The sequence below is a fragment of the Ipomoea triloba genome, chromosome 3 (assembly GCF_003576645.1).
Source record: "Ipomoea triloba cultivar NCNSP0323 chromosome 3, ASM357664v1".
Classification (NCBI taxonomy): Eukaryota; Viridiplantae; Streptophyta; class Magnoliopsida; order Solanales; family Convolvulaceae; genus Ipomoea; species Ipomoea triloba.
In genome coordinates, this window is record NC_044918.1 from 13,740,975 (window position 1) to 13,761,744 (window position 20,770).

The following is a 20,770-nucleotide window of genomic DNA, read 5'->3' on the forward strand; positions in this document are numbered from 1 at the left end:
AATTGAAACCTTAAAAGAAAATCTTCAATCTGACCATAACAAAATCTTCCTATTTGATGAAAAGGAAAATATATAGTTGAAATGCATATATGCAGTTTTACTATGGTCATACACACAACAATGCAAAACTTGATCGGATGGGAGTAAATTTTTACTTGGGAGAAAAGTAATTTTGTCTTAACATATTCCCATGCAAACAAAATCCTCGTAAACTATAATGTTTTATTCCCATTATATTCTTCCAACACCTTTGTTTGGGATTTGAGAATGTCTTCCCTATTACTTCACCTCAAAATTCATCCACGGATTTACCTGGATAATGACAAAATTCTATGGGTAATTTAAAATTACTTCTATTACGTAATATGCATTAATTGCATGTAAATAAAAAAAAAAAAGAAAATGAGAAAGAATGTTTATTGCTATGTCAAACTAATAATTAATTAATATGTTAGGACTATGAAATAAAATTAAACTACATATAGAGTTTTTTGTGGACAGTGAACAAAGGTCAAACTTGTGTTCAGTTGAGTTATCATAATCTAATCTTATCAAATGTTTTGTCTGATTGGGGTGGGACCCTGGAGCAGGAGAGCAGGGGCCATATCCAATTATCCTAGTCGCAAGAAACGCGTGATGCACCACGACCGTTTATTTCTAGTTTTTATTCAGTGTTATGTAATAACAGAACGGGAAGCAAATGTTGCCCGGCGCGTGGCTAAAAGGTACCGGGAAGTCCATAGGACCATAGCTAGCTGTCAAAGTCGGAACGGGAAAGGCTCCGTACGGGGTTGCGGCCACACCCCAACCTAGTCAGCAGTCACACCTTAACGTCCCTTCACCGCCGTTTATTAACTACGAAACAGCAGCGAGGGAGCAGACTTCTTCTCTCTACAACTATCCTTTCTTGTTTGTTGTCTGTCTGCGTGTGACATTAAACACACCATTGTTATTATCCACGGATCACACTATTATCTTTCTCTCTCCCCCCCTTACACTTCACGCCAAATGCCTGCTTCTGTTGTGCTCTGTTTTCTCTTCCCCCCCCTCTCTCTCTCACGCTGTACACTCCATTTTATCATGCCACTATGAGAGAGACACACAGAAACAAAGCACTCACTCTAATCTAAGCTAATAGCCTAATAGGTATCAGCTAGCTAGCTAGCCTCTCCGTTGAGATAAAACCCATTCTCTCTTGCTCTTTTGCTTTTTCGTCTGTCCCGGAATAGTGGAGAAAGTTTATTTGTTCCCTGGGATCAGGAAGATGAAGTTTGCTATTGCTTGCGCATTGTGTGTCATTTTGCTTTCGTTTCATCTTACTTCATGTATCGGAGACGAGGGTGAGTATTAATGTACTGTGCCGGGCTGAGGTGTAAATTTCCATTTTTTCTGGCATTGTTTGGGAGGAAGAGGTTGTGTTTTAATTTTTGTTGTGTGGGTTGTGTAAAGTTATGTTCTTTATGCTTAGGAAACGCAGTGGCGTATAATAAAGCATCTTTTAGGAATGACGCTAATTTGATTCTAGACTTTGGAATGATGTTCTTGAATGGATTGTAATTTGTAAAGAATCTTTCTTCTTCTCCGTGTTTAGGTAAAACACTTATGTATATTAAAGAATCTTTTAGCAATGTGGCTAATGTGCTGCTAGACTGGGATGATGTCCACAACCAAGATTTTTGCTCATGGAGGGGTGTATCTTGTGGCAATTTTAGTATGTCGGTTGTTTCTCTGTAAGCTAATCTTCCCTGCTTGGTGTTGGTAGTTCGAGTTCTTATTAGCATTGAGCTTTTAGTATTAGTATTTTGTCACTAGTCTACTATATGCAAGAATGTAATGCCATTGTTTTTGGATGAAGGAACCTGTCAAATCTGAACTTGGGAGGTGAAATTTCACCAGCCATAGGCGATTTAAGGAATCTGCAATCTATGTATGTTACTTTGGCTGTTTTTGCTCTGTTGCTAATGGTTTTTTGTTGCAGTGTTTGTTTTATTGGTTAATGTTATTGATGTATTCTAATGGTTTTTCCAGAGACCTTCAAGGAAACCAATTAACTGGTCAAATTCCAGATGAGATAGGAAACTGCATTTCGTTGATTCTGCTGTAAATTTTAACTCTCTAAAACATGTTTGCCTTATTGAAAATGCTGTGTCATAAGTTCTAGAATCTCACATGTTGAATTGGTTTATGTTTCAGTGATCTGTCTGATAATTTGCTCTATGGTGATATACCCTTCTCAATCTCAAAGCTAAAGCAGCTCGAGTTGTTGTGAGTGATACACTGTGCTTGCTTTGTTAAATCATGATCATGATGTGTTTATAGTTTATCTTTTTTTCTGGTTTCGGTTAGTCTAAGCCACTCTCAAATACAGAAACTTGAAGAACAACCAACTTATAGGACCCATCCCATCAACGTTAACACAGATTCCCAACCTGAAAACTCTGTAAGTAGTTGTACTACAGAAATCAATATAATGCAGTAGGAATGATTTCAATTTTGCAGAATGTATTTAGTGTGTTCTAAGTGATCTTGGTTTCACAGTGATCTTGCTCGAAACAAACTCAGTGGTGAGATTCCAAGATTGATCTATTGGAATGAAGTCTTGCAATATCTGTAAGTGCAAAACTAATGGTGTCGATTTTGAATGCTTTGGACAATGCTTATGGATGTCTAAATGGTTCCTAGATGGATCTTTAAAAACATTTAATTGTTTCTTTGACGTAATTTCTAATTGAATTTGTGGTGTTTATGAATTCTTTTTAAGCGGTCTGCGAGGCAATTACTTAACTGGAACGCTGTCCCCTGATATGTGCCAGTTGACTGGCCTGTGGTATTTGTATGTACTTTGCTTTATTCCCATGTAGCATATTAAGACATTTCTTTAAGTGTTCTCTAGACCTGAACTTATAATTCCACATATAGTGATGTACGGGGCAACAACCTGACTGGGACAATTCCAGATAACATTGGCAATTGTACAAGCTTTGAAATCTTGTAAGTTATCTTCGGCACCTCTTTTATGGAGCAAATTTGCTTATTTATGCTTATTAACTGGTGGAATATTCTGATTCTTGATTTTAGGGACATTTCATACAACCAAATTACTGGAGAGATTCCTTACAATATTGGATTTCTGCAAGTTGCAACTCTGTAAGTTGGATCAATTGCTTTTTGAGTCAAAGTCTTTAATCATTGACAACTGTATTTGTCTTTATCTTTAGATTGTATACTGTTTTACTGAATCTATCCTTAATTGGCATTGGGATAATGGGTGCATCTGATTCTTTCTATCAGGTCTTTACAAGGCAATAGGCTCTCAGGTGTAATTCCTGAGGTTATAGGTCTAATGCAAGCACTTGCCGTTCTGTGAGTACCAACCTTTGTCTTTTTCCTGTTTGCTATAATCATTCTTTTTGAATTACATTTCAGAGTGCTAAAGTTTTTTACTTTGTCTTCTCAAGGGACTTAAGTGAGAATGAACTAGAAGGGCCAATTCCACATATTCTTGGCAATCTGTCCTACACTGGGAAGCTGTAAGATCCCAATCAAATTCAAAAAATTTTCCCTATTGTACTTTTCCCATTCTGATACATCTATATTGTTCTTCAGGTACCTCCATGGAAACAAGCTTACTGGCTCAATCCCACCAGAATTGGGAAATATGTCAAAACTTAGTTACTTGTAAGATACGGAGTATTAACTATTCGTACACAGTGAAAATAAATTGTATCAATGAAATTTTTAGCTAAGCTTCTCGGCATTCTCTGCAGGCAATTAAATGACAATGAACTAGTGGGTAGAATCCCTTCTGAACTAGGGAAATTGGAGCAATTATTTGAACTGTGAGTCTGAATTATTTTTATTTTATCTCTACATTCTCCAGAACCATCAGCCCCACCCACCCCCTTGTTTTGTTTAATTTCTTCTTTTAAGGTTTGATAACCAGCCTTCTTTCAGGAATCTTGCAAACAACAATCTGGAAGGGCCTATTCCTGAAAACATAAGCTCTTGTAGGGCTCTGAACCAGTTGTAAGACATTGACTCATCTTTTTACAGCTACACTTTAAGCCACCTCTGAATTAGTTGTATTCAATCTTTCCTTGATTTTATTTAATCTTATTTTTTTTTTCATTGTCTTTTTTTTAGGAATGTGCATGGAAACAACTTGAACGGGTCCATACCTTCTGGTTTCAGGGATCTAGAAAGCCTGACTTATTTGTATGCTGTAGACTAAAGTACCAAATTTATTCACTATGCAATTGTTCCTGCATATTGATGTCAACAATTTTCTTTTTAATCCTCAGGAACCTTTCTTCCAACAAATTCAAGGGCACCATACCTTTTGAGCTTGGGCGTATAATAAATCTTGATACACTGTAACTTTCTCACTGTCTTTCATTCTTTTCTATCTCTAACAATCCTCTATGCTGATTTTGTGCATGGCTTCCTTTAGGGATCTCTCTGGCAACGAATTTTCTGGATCCATACCTGCTTCTGTTGGTGATTTGGAGCATCTTCTTACATTGTAAGATGTAAATATTAGGTGCTTGAACATTGTTTATATTCATCTGGAATGTACTGATCATCCTCTGACGAATCATAGGAATCTAAGTCACAATCATCTTGCTGGGCGTATACCAACTGAATTCGGGAATTTGAGAAGTATTCAGATTATGTAAGTTTCCATTTAGAGAGATCTGCAGTTTGTCACCGCTACATTGATGTTTCAATCTTGGAGCTGTGAGTTCTCTTCCATTGACATTAGATTTCATTATTGCAGCGATATGTCTTGCAACAAACTCTCTGGTGCTATCCCCAAAGACTTGGGGCAACTTCAAAACCTTGGCTCACTGTAAAACTATTTGATTTGCATTTCTACATTTTCTATCATTAGATATGATTTTCTAAATTGCCTCTGATGCTGTTTGTTCTATCATTGCAGCTCTCTTACAAATAACAATCTCAGTGGACAAATTCCCGAACAGCTAACTAATTGTTTGAGCCTTGTCAGTCTGTATGTTCTTATCACATCTTAGTGATCCAAATATGTGATGTATATGTTGCTTCTGTGAAGCTGATTATTGTTGTTTTCACCAGGAATGTTTCTTACAATAATCTCAGTGGTGTTATTCCCATTAGCAGGAACTTTTACCGGTTTTCTCCTGACAGGTAAGCTAAACCTTTTCCCAAGACTTGGCTTTGGTACCATCTTGGCATCCTTTCAGCTTTTTAAAAAAAGTAATCTGCGTCATAGTCATTTATAAATCTCTATTCCTTACGTATGCTTTTCTTCTCATTAGCTTCGTCGGGAACCCATTACTCTGTGGCAACTGGTGTGGTTCCATATGTGATCCATGTGCATCAAAGTCTAAAGGTACAATCTTGTTACATTCTCGTTCAAAATTCACCCTCAGTGGTTAAATTTTTCCTATTGCCTTTGTGCTAACATTGTTTCCTTATGTTCTTATTGCAGCTGTTTTTTCTAGAACCGCAGTTGTATGCATAACACTAGGATTCATTGCTCTTTTATCCATGGTGATAGTTGCAGTTTACAAATCCAACCAAGCACCACATTTCATGAAGGGACCTACAAGTACTATAGGTATAACATTGCTTAATAATTCTCTTTTTCTGCTTCAACACTATAGAGTTTCATTTACAATTTTTTTTTTCTCTTCTCACTTGGCTCAATCAGGTTCTCCAAAACTTGTAGTTCTTCACATGGATATGGCTATTCATACTTATGAGGACATAATGAGATTCACTGAGAATTTGAGTGAGAAATACGTAATTGGATGTGGTGCTTCAAGCACTGTATACAAATGTCATCTGAAAAATTCCCGACCAGTTGCCATTAAGCGAATTTACACACAGCATCCCTATAGCTTGCGTGAGTTTGAGACCGAACTGAATACAATTGGCAGCATAAGGCACAGAAATGTTGTTAGTTTGCATGGTTACTCGCTGTCTCCCCATGGGAACCTCCTCTTCTATGACTATATGGAGAACGGTTCACTATGGGATCTTCTTCATGGTAAGTTCTCCTTTTAATCAGATGATATCTTTTTGTCTTACCATGCCAAATTAGGCATTCACTAGTTTTGTTCAACAATTTCATATACCAGCAGGTCCCTCTAAGAAGGTTAAACTTGACTGGGAGACGCGTCTAAAAATTGCTGTTGGAGCTGCTCAGGGGCTTGCGTATCTACACCATGATTGCAACCCAAGAATTATCCACCGGGATGTAAAATCTTCAAACATTCTCCTGGATGAAAATTTCGAGGCTCATCTCTCGGACTTTGGGATTGCAAAATGCATATCTTCAGCAAAGACTCATACTTCAACCTATGTTCTTGGCACCATAGGCTATATTGATCCAGAGTATGCCAGGACTTCCAGACTAACTGAAAAATCAGACGTCTATAGTTTTGGGATTGTTCTCTTAGAGCTCTTGACAGGAAAGAAGCCAGTGGACAATGACTTGAACTTGCATCAGCTGGTATGTTCTCAAATAATCACTTAAAAAGTTTTATAAACAATTGACTAGTAATGGTTGCATAAATGGAAATTTTAGTCAAGAATACAGTTTGTTACTTGCTGCAACTAAAAAGTTATGTTATTCATGTTCTAGATACTGTCTAAGGCAGATAACAACACCGTGATGGAGGCTGTGGACTCCGAGGTATCAGTTACATGCACGGATTTGAGCCATGTCAGTAAAACCTTTCAACTTGCACTGCTCTGCACGAAACGGCTACCATCAGAGAGGCCAACAATGCATGAAATTGTTAGGGTCCTCACCTCGCTGCTTCCACCGCCTCCACTGAAGCCTTGTTTGCCGCCACCAAAATCCATAAACTATGCACAGTTTTTGGTAGAGAAGGGACAGACTGAAAACCAGCAGGATGGCAATTCCTCTGATGCACAATGGCTGGTGAGATTCCGGGAAGCCATATCCAAAAACACACTTTAAATCCGAAGGTGTAAGGTTCGTTAACCCAAGTTTTGTTGCAGTTGGCTGTTTTGATATACGGTTTAGGACTGATCAAAGAAATATCTGAATGCCTAGAAAGTCTCTGATCATATATTTTGTAGTAATAGATGTTATCAGCTGGAAATTGTACTGTCATGCATCTTCTTTTCCTCTTTCCCTGTATAGTACCAAGTAATGCTACTCTGTACTCTGTCTATGGCTTAATCTAACTATTTTGGTTTCATATCCTCTCCACTTCACAATGGCCTGGTTTTACAACAAGTTTCTGCATTCTTCATTGTATTCTAGAATTCAGAAACATATTCTTTAATCCTTACATGTGAATCATTCATCCATTTTTTGGCCATGCTTCCTTAAGTTCACCTTTTCAGATTGATGATGTTTTGGCTGGGATACTGCGCTAGTATCCATGTCAGATTTGAGGGACAACTGTGAAATAAAAAAAGCGGATTTGGTGAAATCACTAAATCCAGAACTTATTCTAATGAATGAATTATACTCAATGCAATACCTTACTAAATAACTCAATTGGTGGATGCTGCAAAAGTTTCCCATCATTTGAAACTTTGGATTCCTGAAGAAAACTGAGATGATTATGGCATATTATAAGAATGCATGTCAGATAAATTAAACAATGTAATCCAGTAATCTGTGAATATAATCCGTGCTAAAACAACAACATTCTTCATCTCCATTGTCTTCTGGTAAATACACCAGATCAGAAAGGCACAAGAATAAATCACGTACTTACATGAGACGCTGGTGATCGGGGTGTGCTCTTTTTAATTTGGGGGGTTGAAGGAGACTCTGGAATCTATAAACAGCATGAAAATGTATAATAAGGATTTTGCAGAAAGTATATATGCATGTATATGATGAGGAACAGTTCTCTTCCAGAATATATATAACAAAATGTTAAAAGTACCAACATTTTTGTTTATTGCCCGGGCTTTAAAGGCAATGGGTTTCTCTGTAACATGCTGATCACTTGAGCCTAAATCATTCTTGGACCTGAACCTACATATATACAATTCATATATTTTCTTTAGCTGGAAACATGCACGATGAAGATAAGATGAAGAATCCAGTGCATACCATCGGATAGTGGTTAGATAGGAGGAAGAGATGAAGAATAGTACCTCCGCCATTGTGCCCTACGCCGAGTTTCTAAGTGAGGCTATCTGGGAACTGTAACATTCAACCTAGAATGTATTGTTTTTGCAGCAGGAGACAATAATCCACCCTACAACATAGAATGAATCTAATTAAGGTTCTAACATGTTTCATAAGCTCTTATATATATTCAAACTTGTAACATGATCATAAAATTTTCATAGCTAGCTACCAGTTTGGAAGACTTGTGCAGTAACGAAGTCTGGTGTTTCAAATCAGCAACCTGGCCATCAAGATCAAACCCAACGTACCATGATCAACAACACTTCAAGAATGGAACTATATATATATATATACATGAGTGCAGCATGCAGAAATGAGTCAACTTAACGTAACAGACCTTACGCACGTAACCACTCTCCAGTTTTTGCCTTTTGGTAGCTTGATTATCATGCAGTAGTACTGCATGGTTCTGTTTGGCCAACTGACTAGCCGTAGGTTTCATTAAGGTTGATGAGCTCCTGGGTTTGGAGGATTTTGTCATCGTCGACTTTGATTTAGCTTTTGGAGTATCCTCAACTCTTTGATCGTTGTATGTTCTTCCTGAAGATATGAAACAATCAGCGAATAAGACTATACCAGAGGGTCAACTCTAGTCAAGTTGGTAAGTTGACTTGATAATAAAAATTTTACAAGTTCTGCTCATAATGTGAGTGGTTTATTTTTTTGTAATCTTTCTGTTAGTATCACAAGGCTGTATAAATAGTAATTGCGAATTTTCCAAGTCAGTTACCAAAAAAAAAGATATTATTTATTCGTACATACCTTTCATCATCTTGCCATTGGATGAAGAAGTGCAGTATTTTGACATTGGAGATTCCTTTGCTTCTTCTATCGGAATGATATTTTTCAAGTTTAACTTAAAAAAGAAAGCTGAAAAGTTCAAGAAATCATCATATATATAAACAAAAATCTTGTAAATCATAAACACATACAGCATGCCAACATTCAATTCATTCGCAAACAGATTTCTTATTCGATCTTACGAGAAGGTGGGTAATATCCGGCGTCTTGGAACCACCGCTGGGCTCGTTCCGCCTCGGAAGGGGACTCCGGTCGAGTAAAATCAAAGAACTGAGACGCATCAAACTCGTATAGCGAATCAATCTCCGGCGACGACGAAGGCTCATCATCATGCAGTAGTTCTTCTTCAATGGATATGGATTCCTCCATCATATATGTAGCTAGCAGGTCGCGGAGGTTTACAAGGTTTAAACCCTACCTACCAAGAAAATAGACGAATTGAAAGAAGAGATGAATGAGGTTTCCTACGTATAGTATGTAGCTCCGAATAGCAGCGCAAAATAATCGTATAGTTTTGCAGAGGCGGGGCGGTGGCGCTGAATTTTTAAAATGAGGTGATTCGGTGGCGCTTTAATTTTAATTACAATAACGCCCATGCTCTCCAAATTCATATATTCTACCCATATTAGTATTAGTATATATGTAATATGTTGCCTACCAATTACCAAAAGCTGCGCTGGACAAATCTCCATTAGTACAAAATACAATGTTTACATTTAATATCATGAATATAATGGATCGGATCTAGGTAGGCCATCAATTTTATTTTAATATTTTGAAAGGTTAGTCAAACTTTTGTAGATAGAGTATAATGCATATATATTGGAAGATTTTCTTAAATTTTACTCTAAAATAGTAAAAATCTAAAATGATTATTAAACATATATGCATACAAAAGAATTATGGTTAGTTTAAAACAATAAATATAGGCACATATATGGCCAATTAAGAAAGTTCTAAAATACCAAAAATACGCCATGCGTGAATATTGTTATATATGGAATAATTATAATAATTTATATATATATTAATATTTTTTCTATTCATTAATGATGTGTCGGATTTTCTTGGATTGAGATTAAGAGCGTCATTAGATTAGAGTAACATATCAGAGACGTGATAATGGATCAAGTTAGACTAGGGGCGTGATGTGGGTTGATCTAGAATTGAGTGCATGACAGATCATTAAGGATGTCATAGTTTGCAAGAGACAACTAAGAACGTAAGCTATGAATTATCATTGTTGTAGCAAATATACTTGTTTATTTACATTAACAATAATCATTAAAAAAAATTTCTTAACCAATACTAGCAAGATTTATCATTGTTGGATTGAGATTAAGAGCGTCATTAGATTAGAGTAACATGTCAGAGACGTGATAATGGATCAAGTTAGACTAGGGGCGTGATGTGGGTTGATCTAGAATTGAGTGCATGACAGATCATTAAGGATGTCATAGTTTGCAAGAGACAACTAAGAACGTAAGCTATGAATTATCATTGTTGTAGCAAATATACTTGTTTATTTACATTAACAATAATCATTAAAAAAAATTTCTTAATCAATACTAGCAAGATTTACTCAATGCCCCAATAAAAAAAATTGTTAATCAATGAAATTATATTGTATTTTTGTACATGGAGTTGTGTAAAATCTTAGTTGGCAAAGGGCATTTTCGTGATGCTATAAACTTCGGTTGAGAATTAAGATTCCTTGGACGAAATCGAGAATCCAATCTTTTTCGTCCACCAAGCAAACACTTCCTCTTCCTCCACCAACAAAATCCAAAGCCTTTCCCTTTTCGTTCTCAATCATCGAAGCCGCCGTTCCGGGCGAGGAATCGCCGGCGACGCACATGACCCGGTCCACCTACGCCAACCCGGATCCAAACAACGAAGACCAGACCCGCAAGGCATCATCCAGTACAGGCATGAAGCTCATTGTCCCCTTACAAGGCGTAGTTCAAGGGAGGGGCGGCCTAATCCTGGGCTCACTCATTCCTTGCGCTCTCTTCTACTTTCTGCAGTTCTACAATAAACGACACCGTTCGCCTCGCCCTTCTTGCGGTTCCAATCCTCTCACGCCCTCCACCTCATCCCCCAACCTGGCCGAGCTACCCCGGACGTCTTCGCGCCTAAATTTGTCCTCTCGTGGCTCCATTGGGCGGGCCCACCTCTCATCTAGGGCTAGCTCTATTGCGAAGCCGAATGATTCTCCTTACTACATTGGAATGGATAGGTTCCGAGACGACCCGTACGATGAATTGAATAACCCGGAAGGGATTATGCACCTGGGATTAGCTGAAAATAGGGTAACAATATGGCTCTCGTTGCGTTATTTCTTCAAAGTCGGTTAATTTCTTAGTAGTTTACTTATCTTTTGATTCGAAATTCAATTATTTTCTGCTGTTTTCATTCTTTATCCCCTCAAAGTTATCGCTGGATTTGATAGAGAAGTGGCTTTCAAATAACTTGAACGGTTCTGCACTTGAAAGCCTTGGTGGTGGGTTGAATATTTCCGGAATTGCTGCCTACCAGCCTTTTGATGGATTAATGGAGCTGAAAGTGGTAATCTTTTTGTCAATTTATGCTTCTTATGATCCTAATTCAGTTAAAGCTTGAATTTTTCTGAAAATGTTTTACTTAATATTACTGTAATGCTGTTTAATGATCACTCTTGATGCTAGGAAGTTGCATGGCTAGCAGTTTTATTAACCAAGGAGTTTGGATTGTTAATTTGAAAGGATTAACTTTTTCAGTCCTTGGATAGTTGATAGTTCACTGAGATTTCATATTGTTTCAACTTTGGATTTAACCAAATATGATCTTTGAAGGAATACTGAATCTGTCTAACCATGCAGTCTTAATCCTTCAGGCCATGGCAGGTTTCATGTCTGAGGTCATGGGAAGAGCAGTTTCTTATAATCCATCACAAATGGTATTAACTTCTGGTGCAACTCCTGCCGTTGAGATACTGTCCTTTTGCTTAGCTGACCAGGGGAGTGCATTTCTTATTCCAACACCATATTACCCTGGGTAGTAGCTATTTCTTTCTAGTCAGTTTCATATCATGCAGTAATCTTATTTATTTTTGCAATTCTTTTTCTTTTAGTTTATGCTTATGTGTGTGAATATATGTATATGTGGACTGGACTGAATTTAACTAGGTTATCAATATGCAGGTTTGATAGGGATATTAGATGGCGAACTGGTATAGAGTTAATTCCTGTACACTGTCGTAGCTCTGATGACTTCATGCTGAGTATGACAGCTATGGATCAAGCATTTAACCAGGCTAGAAAGCGTGGGCAAAAAGTTCGTGGAATACTCATTTCCAACCCTTCCAACCCTGTTGGAAACCTGCTGACTAGAGAAGTGCTATACGATCTCTTAGATTTTGCTAGAGAGAAAAACATCCATATAATCTCAGATGAAATATTTGCTGGTTCTAATTATGGCGATGAAGAGTTTGTAAGCATGGCAGAAATTCTAGACTTGGAAGATTCTGACAGGGAAAGGGTTCATATAATTTATGGGCTGTCTAAAGACCTTAGTCTTCCAGGCTTCAGGGTTGGGGTAATATATTCCTTCAATGAGAATGTTTTGGCTGCTTCAAGAAAGTTAACAAGATTTTCATCAGTTTCAGCTCCTACACAGAGGTTGCTAGTTTCAATGCTTTCAGACACTAGATTTATTCGGGATTTCCTCGAGGAAAATAGAGAGAGATTGCGGAGAATGCATGCCTTATTTGTCACAGGTCTAAATCAACTAGGAATTGAATGTACGAAGAGCAATGCAGGTTTGTATTGCTGGGTGAACATGAGTAGATTAATCAACCCTTACAATGAGAAGGGAGAGCTTGAGTTATGGGATAAACTCTTAACTGTAGCTAAGATAAATGTAACTCCTGGATCAGCCTGCCATTGTATTGAACCTGGATGGTTCAGGTGTTGCTTTGCAACTTTACAAGAGAAGGATGTTCCTTTAGTTGTTGAAAGGATAAAACGAGTTGTTGAAAGCTGTAAACCTCCTGCTTGAAGTGTTTTAGAGTTTTTAATTAATATCATTTTGCCTACTTGCCTTTTTTCCACTTCTTCCTGTAAATTGGACACAGTTAGCATTTATATTGCAGTGCGATTTCATGTCATTGCAAGCTTTATATCTTTCATTGCACAATAGAATTTGGAATGTGTACAACAGGTTCTTGTTTTAGAAAGGTATAGGGTAACACCTTGAGATCCTTAACAAAGCACACAACTAATCGGTTTTTATGCTATGTAACATCATGAAACAAGTTCAGGGTTATTTTTACAGAAGCTGTAATTGCCTCTTCCATTTGGTGTGCAATCCTTCAACGCTTCTTCCAACTCCAAACATGCAGCATCCAATAGCACTCCTCTCTATGAATTTCTGCAACAAAGGATGGTAAAATAAGACGTTTCCATTTTAAATTCTCTCTGTTGGTGCTTGGCATATTATTCTGTTGTAATTTATCATGAAACATAGTATAGTTTTGAAAAAAAAATTAGTGTAAAAACTAGAGGATTACCATAGGCATACGCTCTCTCTGCATTTGGTTAGCTTTTCTCTGATAGCTTCTTCTTCGGCTCATCATTATAAGGTCTCCTAGTGTTAGCAGTGGTTTCCTTATTATTGTGCTGCTATTACCGTCTGAGTCTGAACCTGTGTCACATATTTCTGGATTTTGAGAACTGCCCTTCTCTAAGCGGGGGCTAACCTGTTGTTCAATGGAGTTTAACTCAGGTGATAATAAAGGAAAGAGTTTCTCCAAGAAAGCAGTCCCGACTAGGCTAGTAGTGCCCGTTGCATAACTGCTCGTGCTGCCTGTTTCAGAAACTGGTGAAGGTGGACTTTTCATGACAGTTTCTTCCACAGGAACAGCGCTCGAGATTTCCCAGGTTGATATCAAGCCATTAGCGAGCAAAGAGGGCGCTGAGCTGAAGGAGTCATCATCTGATTCAAAACAAAAAGCTTCCCACAGATGACCACTGTTGTCGTTCCCACCACCACCACCAGCACCAATCCAGTAATCGTCGCCATCACCTTGAGCCTCTCTTCTGGTAGGCAACACCGAGCCAAAGATTCTCTCCTGGGAAGATGACTCTACAGATGGGCGTGGAAGTGGGAAGCTGGGAAGTGGCGTCCCCGGCTTCTCCTCCCACTCAAATGGGATCGAAGCTACAAGCTTCACCGGAGGAACAAACTTCTTTACAGGTTTATCAACCGGCTTCCAATCCTTCTTTGCCACTCCTGGCCTTTCTTCCCAAACAAATGGTACAGAAATTGGCTGTCTTTCTTTCCTGCTGTTACAACTTTCAGGAACCTTGTTTTCTGCCATCTTGGAATGTCAATGGTTTCTTGTCTGACGCTGAAATCTTGCATATACATATATAAGAAAAAAAATAGTGTGAAACATAGTGGGTTAGCGGCTTCTGCACCTAAACCTACGTGCCCAACAACACCATTTTATGGTTCAGAAATTAGGTCAGTACGCTGTTATGCTTTATTAATATCCCAAAACTTGGATAATCCAAGAAGATGATAGCAACCCAGACCAACCTATCCACTTTGCTTCAGTTTTTGACCGGACATGTTTAGTCAATTAGTTGAACCGGTGACGGCTTGCAGATTCGTTACGAAACATATCAGTGCTCTTTCACCAAAACATGATACATGCTACATTATAAAACATGTACCAAAAGGAAAAACAAACAAACATACGAGAATTAGTACTGGTTATAGTTCGGTTCTGATCTCAAATTGACAATTTATAATTCGGGATTCAGTTTTAACCTTGAGTTATAGTTCGGTTCTGATCTCAAATTGACAATTTATAATTCGGGATTCAGTTTTAACCTTGAATTGACAGTTTATGATTCGGAATGTAATTGAATCAGAATTAGAACCACGGTTCATTTTTATTTTTTTTGAAAATAGAACCACGGTTCATTTAATTTTAAACATTATAACTTTATTTTCAAACTTAATGAACCAATATGAGTAAGTCGTTTTCAAGTCCATTTCTGATTTGGACTCGAAAACCTGCATCATTAGGACGATAACGGCGTTTTAACGCCGTGTAAATTAAATACTCCGTACAACTATAAGACAACGTTGAAACGGTTGACATCGCGGTATCACATGACGTTACGATCAAACGTCGAAATCCATTAATTACTGTCGCTTGCCACCTGGATCCAGTCTGAACATTCACTCTGGTCTTCCCCTTCTCTAAACTCTAATCCCTAACAAGGATTTTAATTGATTGTTTAAAGAGCAAATCTGTAAATTTCCATTCCCGGCAAGTACAGACTACTGAGTAGTAATTACTACATTCTCGTTCCGTGTATCCATTCTTCTTCTCCCAAATCCATTCTTCTGATTCTATGCATTCTTGATTTTCCTTTCCACCATTATCTCTCTGCATTTTACATTTTTACTCCATCTTCTCCCAAGCTCTACAATACACTGGAGGGCCGCCCAGAGCCTCAAAACTATAAATTTTGGCTGAATTTCAAGATTCGAAGTGGATCTGTTATATGGGCGCTTCTGTTCTCAAATCTTAAAAGGTAAGAGCTTTTTAGATCTCAGCTAGGTTGCTTTTGTTGTGGTTGCTAAAGGGAAACAGAAAATACATGCTTATGCTGGACGTGTTTGTTAATTGGGACTGTAGTAAATCTTTTAACTGACCAGAAAGTTTGTAACTTGGGACTTATATTTATGATTTTATAGTTAAGAATTTGATTTGTATGTTGTTTGGGGCCTTATATTTGTGATTTTATAGTTTAAGAATGTGTTGTTTTCAATTTCTGCTACTTAAGCAAGTAGGTTGAGCAGATTAGCTGATAGTTACTTTAGAATTGTTGTTAATATATGATTCTGTGGTTGGCTGGTGTTGGAGTTCAAGGGTTTGCTAAAGTTGTTAAATTTGGATAGGATGACTACAGCTTCAGGTAAAGACAGTGCAACAGGACCCTATCCGAGGACATTAGTGTCCATTTTGATTTCAGTTGGGGGCCTTGGTGTGTTCTTACTTCTTGCTTCATCGTTTCTTACCTCGGGGCCTATTGCTTCTGCTGTTCGTGGGCATTACTATGGTGTTGATAACTCAAGAAAGAATAGTTTAGTCCGCGAGGATGCTGGAGCGTGTGTTGACCCTCCGAGAAATGTTACAGGAATTGATTCTCAAGCCAAGGATAGTAAATTGAGAGAGTTTTCTTCAAAGTCAGTGGAGAAAGAGCCTGTTGCTGATGGTCAACTTGATGGAAAGAAGGATGCAACTCAATTGAACAATTCAGGTGTGTTAAACCCTCTCTCTCTCTCTCTATATATATATATATATATTCAATTTGATTTTAGCTTTCATTATACAAATTTTCGCCATCACACAGGCATACGGGTGAATATAAGTAGGGTTAGCTAATTGAATTATTGCTGTTCAGGCCATATAAATGAATGAAACTTGTTTGCATTTCCATATTGATGACTGTGCCAATAAGATGAAATAGTCTTTTTAAACGTAGGGTTCATTTTTGAAATTGTTGCAGAGTGTGATTTGTACAGTGGGAAATGGATTTATGATTCAACTGGACCATTGTACACGAACAACTCCTGCCCAATCATTACACAAATGCAGAATTGCCAGGGAAATGGAAGGCCAGACAAAGATTATGAGAACTGGCGGTGGAAACCAACTCAATGTGACCTCCCTCGATTCAATCCAAAGCAATTCTTGGAGTTGATGAGAGGGAAGACTTTAGCTTACGTTGGTGATTCAGTTGCCCGCAACCAGATGGAGTCCATGCTGTGTATCCTTTGGCAGGTATGGTCAAGAAGCATTCTCTGGGGATATAATGTTATCTGTGTTTCTCGTTATGGTAACTTTTGCTTTTGATTTCCTTCACTTTGGTGCTGGATCTTTAGTCTTCTCCATTTCCCGTTAAATTATCTAGGTGGTTATTCGAAAGCTCTGTCTGTATGTGTGACAAGATATTTTAGTCTTTTCAATTTCTAGCATGCTAAACGGGGTGGGTACATAACTTGCATCTCAAACATTTCACTTGATCCTGACAATTTTGTCTTGTCTGTGATTCACATCTTAGTTAGATGCCATGTATGCTTGCATTATTTCTTGCTTTCTTGTTTTTATATGTGTAACTAAATGCTAAAGCGTGTGTCTAAGCAATAACAATGTGTGTGAGCAATCATGTTACTTGCTGAGTACGAATGTTTCTCAATCTCATTTCATGCTTCTCTTTTTATTTCCAGTATGAAACTCCAAAAAACCGTGGGAACAAAAAAATGCAACGGTATTATTTCAAATCAACATCAACCATGATTGTGCGAATCTGGTCCTCGTGGCTGGTTAATCAAACATCTGAGCCATTTGATTATGCTCCAGCAGGAGTGACCAAACTCCACCTTGACGTTCCAGATGAGGGCTTCATGGAACATATTCCCCAGTTTGACATTGTTGTGCTCTCCTCTGGTCACTGGTTTGCGAAGCAATCAGTTTACATATTAAACAACGAGATTGTGGGGGGACAGCTTTGGTGGCCAGACAAGTCTAAACCGATGAAAATCAACAATATTGAAGCTTTCGGAATATCTGTTGAAACAGCTCTCACTGCCATGGTTGCACACCCGAATTACAGAGGTCTCACCATTGTGCGTTCCTTTTCACCCGATCATTACGAGGGAGGAGCGTGGAACACGGGAGGATCATGCACCGGGAAGGTCAAGCCAGCTGTGGATAGTGAATTGGCCGAGAATGGCTTCACCAACATAATGCACGAGAAACAGATGGCTGGCTTCTCTCGAGCAATCAAGAAGAAAACCAACAAGTCAGAGGTGAAATTCATGGACATCACAAGAGTGTTTGGGTATCGCCATGATGGACACCCAGGCCCCTACCGAAGCCTCGACCCTAACAAAATCACAAAACGGGGCCCGGATGGTAGACCTCCACCGCAGGACTGCCTGCACTGGTGCATGCCAGGTCCAGTCGATACATGGAACGAGATGGTGTTTGAGACTATACGGAGAGAATTCCAAGGGCCGCAAACTACTCCCTCATGAACCACCCAAAGATTCTTTTAAATTATGGCTAGACTCCCTTCTTCTTCAGGCTACATGAGAAACAGACAGACAAAACTACATGGCCATACCTTGACAGTTTATGAACCTTATCTGCCACGAATTTGGATTTTGGAATGCAGCTTGGCTTGTCACATTACCCACACATAATTATTGTTGTTTGATACGCTGAACAGTAGTAGTACATGAGTAAAGTTCACTTGCAGGGGCTTTTGCAGCATTTTGTTGCTGTACAACATTGTGACATGTTAGTTCTAAAAATACAAGAAGTCAAGAATAGAAAGCTCTCTATTGTTGTTTTCCTCTTACTTTCAAAGTACTAAACCACATTCTACCATGTTTTATAAGTTATTTTATATCGACTATTGATGAGAATTCAGCTCAATATATAAGACTTCAATTAAACTCTGCAAGTGCGACTGAAGGTGAATTTGAATCAGTGTCACAGTAGTGAAGTTACCATCTATAAATTAAAAAATTGTACTAGTATGATTCTTTTTTGAGTAACGAGAGAAATCCGCTGTAGTTGCTTAACAATTTTTTTTTTAATGTTTCATTGTATATGAATAATTGGGGATCCAATTCAATTGTGATTTTATGGAGGGAAATTTGGACCGTACTTTAATGAAATGGAAGCTTGAAAATTAAGATTACTAATTAAAGTGTAATTATTTTGATTCTGTTGGTTCCCTACTCCCACCATACTACCCACACAGAGGAATAATCATTGTATACACATTGAACATGTGGTAAAATTAATGATTTGTATTTTATACAATGATCATGATATAAATTAGAACATCCATGTCTATCTCTACCCACTTTCTTGAATTATCAGCATTATATTCTTGATTTTTTCCATACATTTAACATATATTCCTTCAATACAAATCACAATAATCTTTATTTTTTTTTTCTTGAGAAACCTCAAAAGAATAAAAACAAAATCATGTAGAAATTGTTTTAAAAAATTTTAAAATTTACACGATGCTCGTGAAGAAATTTCTATACAAATGATGGTGAAATTTCAAGCACGCTTAACCCCAAATTGTACGAGATGAAGTGCCGCATAAATAAATAAATCCTCAATTTTGGTAAAATGGTGCATGAACCATCCTCTTAAAACTCTTGCTTCCTAGTTAATTCAAGCTAATTAGCTAATTGTCAATTATGGTTCATAACCATCATATCTCCATGTTCTTATTATGCATTTTCTCAAATCTCACTTCCTTTTTTCCACCTTTTACGGTATTGAGTATGTTTCTAACTAATAAATCATTACATCGACTTTTTAATTTTTCTCAACGAAATCTCCCAACAAATCTCCAACTGCCGACATCCTAGCTCCAAACTAACTCCCATTCTTCCATTAACATATTATTATTTTATAATTAGAGGTTAGAGCCTTATTAAAATAATAATAATAATAATAATGTATTATTTATTTGACAAAAATTGGTGTGAGATCAGTATGAAAATGTAATACTTATAAAAAAAAATGTAATATTAATCAGAAATAAAATGTTTCTTACTTACCCGACCCATCTCACATATCACATATAATGATATGTGAGACGGGCTTACACAAGTGTAACCCTATTTATTTTAAGAAAAATGACACGATTGATTCTTCAGCTTTAAAGAAATAAGTTACTACTCAAACCTCATGGGTTGTTAAAGAGATTACGCAGATCTCTCATTACTTAAACCATAAAGTACCTTTGAGGTCCTACCAACACAAACATAATTATTCTTTGTGTGTTATTTGATCTTCGAAAAAAATTGTGACCAATTCAAAAAAAAAAAAAAAAAAAACAACTCAATTCGATCCTTACGATGACAGAATGCTAAAAGAAAATTGTTGGACAGAGACTTAAGGATCGAGTCCAGCATCATCTCATCCAAATGTGTCACACTATTGATTAACCCCTTCAACAAATAGCTAGACATTATTTAGCTAACAAAATCAAATAGATACATGGGATTGTGGCTTTATATGTATTTATGAACCTTACCACCATGGGAAAGGAGTGGCTGACAGTTGTGAGTTAATGACACTTGCTTAAGATTGATTAGCTGTTGATTAAGACTTCAATTAGCAAACTGATTTTCACTACATACCAAAAATCTACTAGTAATTATTCACAATATCTTCTTTTTCTCTTCATTTTCTTTTTGTAATAATGCACTACTTAGTTTAACATTTTCCTTTGAGAATAACAGTGTCTGATAATGACACTCAACAATGATGACTTTTTCTTCCCAAACATTTTTTAAAAAATTCTTCCAAAAATGACATCACCTAGACATCAATACAACAATATTGTGTATTAATTAATTTAGGGTTTAGTAACTAAACATATTAAAAACTGAAATAAACTTACACAAAAAGTTAATGATGTCACTTAGTTGATTATGAGATAAATGTTATGTTTGACAAACCTAGCCGAAGGTATGCACGGTGCAGTATCAATTTTTTAGGTGACGAGAAAAACATGCTATCATTATTTGAAAGTGTGAATTATATAATTTTGGCTTTAATTTTAACTCTCAAATAAATAAATCACTTATAATTAATCGATTCAAATTAAGAATAATAGTGTGGATTAGCGAATTGTGGTTCCTTAATTTTGTTGCTAAAATGGCATAGTTTGGGTGTCGCCGGGACAGTAATCAGCGTACAGT

The 20,770-nt window shown here is 37.3% G+C and overlaps 4 protein-coding genes and 1 pseudogene across 6 annotated transcripts; 3 read left to right on the plus strand and 2 right to left on the minus strand.

Annotated features, from left to right (window-relative positions):
- The first annotated feature begins 1,096 nt into the window (after nt 1-1,096).
- Nucleotides 1,097-7,216, plus strand: LOC116012109 (LRR receptor-like serine/threonine-protein kinase ERL2). Of its 3 annotated transcripts, none has more exons than XM_031251578.1 (27): nt 1,097-1,340; nt 1,592-1,730; nt 1,856-1,927; nt 2,029-2,100; nt 2,194-2,265; nt 2,369-2,440; nt 2,539-2,610; nt 2,762-2,833; nt 2,920-2,991; nt 3,079-3,147; nt 3,292-3,363; nt 3,459-3,530; nt 3,607-3,678; nt 3,768-3,839; nt 3,955-4,026; nt 4,144-4,215; nt 4,302-4,373; nt 4,451-4,522; nt 4,601-4,672; nt 4,778-4,849; nt 4,940-5,011; nt 5,095-5,166; nt 5,298-5,371; nt 5,471-5,599; nt 5,693-6,031; nt 6,123-6,496; nt 6,629-7,216. In XM_031251578.1, exons 1-27 carry the CDS (start codon nt 1,265-1,267, stop codon nt 6,968-6,970), a joined length of 2,910 nt encoding a protein of 969 aa, XP_031107438.1. In that variant the 5' UTR covers nt 1,097-1,264; the 3' UTR covers nt 6,971-7,216. The 3 variants fall into 3 exon arrangements, with proteins under 3 accessions (XP_031107438.1, XP_031107439.1, XP_031107437.1); XM_031251579.1 differs by having other exon boundaries at nt 6,126-6,496; XM_031251577.1 differs by having other exon boundaries at nt 5,471-6,031; nt 6,126-6,496.
- Nucleotides 7,217-8,099: 883 nt separating this feature from the next.
- On the minus strand, nt 8,100-9,337 carry LOC116012934 (annotated as a pseudogene).
- A 1,360-nt stretch (nt 9,338-10,697) lies between these two features.
- Nucleotides 10,698-13,049, plus strand: LOC116013604 (probable aminotransferase ACS12). Its single transcript, XM_031253451.1, has 4 exons — nt 10,698-11,280; nt 11,402-11,536; nt 11,844-12,004; nt 12,151-13,049. Exons 1-4 carry the CDS (start codon nt 10,825-10,827, stop codon nt 13,004-13,006), a joined length of 1,608 nt encoding a protein of 535 aa, XP_031109311.1. The 5' UTR covers nt 10,698-10,824; the 3' UTR covers nt 13,007-13,049.
- A 63-nt stretch (nt 13,050-13,112) lies between these two features.
- On the minus strand, nt 13,113-14,446 carry LOC116013605. The gene is made up of 2 exons (XM_031253452.1): nt 13,518-14,446; nt 13,113-13,378 (listed from the first exon to the last, which is right to left on the minus strand). The coding sequence occupies exons 1-2, from the start codon at nt 14,325-14,327 to the stop codon at nt 13,277-13,279; spliced, it is 912 nt and encodes a 303-aa protein (XP_031109312.1). The 5' UTR covers nt 14,328-14,446; the 3' UTR covers nt 13,113-13,276.
- Nucleotides 14,447-15,179: 733 nt separating this feature from the next.
- Nucleotides 15,180-18,490, plus strand: LOC116014260 (protein YLS7-like). The gene is made up of 4 exons (XM_031254282.1): nt 15,180-15,558; nt 15,926-16,287; nt 16,537-16,811; nt 17,258-18,490. The coding sequence occupies exons 2-4, from the start codon at nt 15,927-15,929 to the stop codon at nt 18,065-18,067; spliced, it is 1,446 nt and encodes a 481-aa protein (XP_031110142.1). The 5' UTR covers nt 15,180-15,558; nt 15,926; the 3' UTR covers nt 18,068-18,490.
- The last annotated feature ends 2,280 nt before the right edge of the window (nt 18,491-20,770 follow it).

Bases quoted from the DNA above. Each gene is read 5' to 3' on its own strand.
- LOC116012109 (XM_031251577.1), top strand. From the start codon at position 1,265: ATGAAGTTTGCTATTGCTTGCGCATTGTGTGTCATTTTGCTTTCGTTT. The intron at 2,101-2,193 runs GTAAATTTTAAC...TTTATGTTTCAG, and splicing joins TGCATTTCGTTGATTCTGCT to TGATCTGTCTGATAATTTGC. The intron at 3,679-3,767 runs GTAAGATACGGA...CATTCTCTGCAG, and splicing joins ATGTCAAAACTTAGTTACTT to GCAATTAAATGACAATGAAC.
- LOC116013604 (XM_031253451.1), top strand. From the start codon at position 10,825: ATGACCCGGTCCACCTACGCCAACCCGGATCCAAACAACGAAGACCAG. The intron at 11,537-11,843 runs GTAATCTTTTTG...TTAATCCTTCAG, and splicing joins GATTAATGGAGCTGAAAGTG to GCCATGGCAGGTTTCATGTC. The intron at 12,005-12,150 runs GTAGTAGCTATT...ATCAATATGCAG, and splicing joins CCAACACCATATTACCCTGG to GTTTGATAGGGATATTAGAT.
- LOC116013605 (XM_031253452.1), bottom strand. From the start codon at position 14,327: ATGGCAGAAAACAAGGTTCCTGAAAGTTGTAACAGCAGGAAAGAAAGA. The intron at 13,379-13,517 runs GTAATCCTCTAG...CCTTTGTTGCAG, and splicing joins AGAGAGAGCGTATGCCTATG to AAATTCATAGAGAGGAGTGC.
- LOC116014260 (XM_031254282.1), top strand. From the start codon at position 15,927: ATGACTACAGCTTCAGGTAAAGACAGTGCAACAGGACCCTATCCGAGG. The intron at 16,288-16,536 runs GTGTGTTAAACC...AAATTGTTGCAG, and splicing joins AACTCAATTGAACAATTCAG to AGTGTGATTTGTACAGTGGG. The intron at 16,812-17,257 runs GTATGGTCAAGA...TTTTATTTCCAG, and splicing joins TGCTGTGTATCCTTTGGCAG to TATGAAACTCCAAAAAACCG.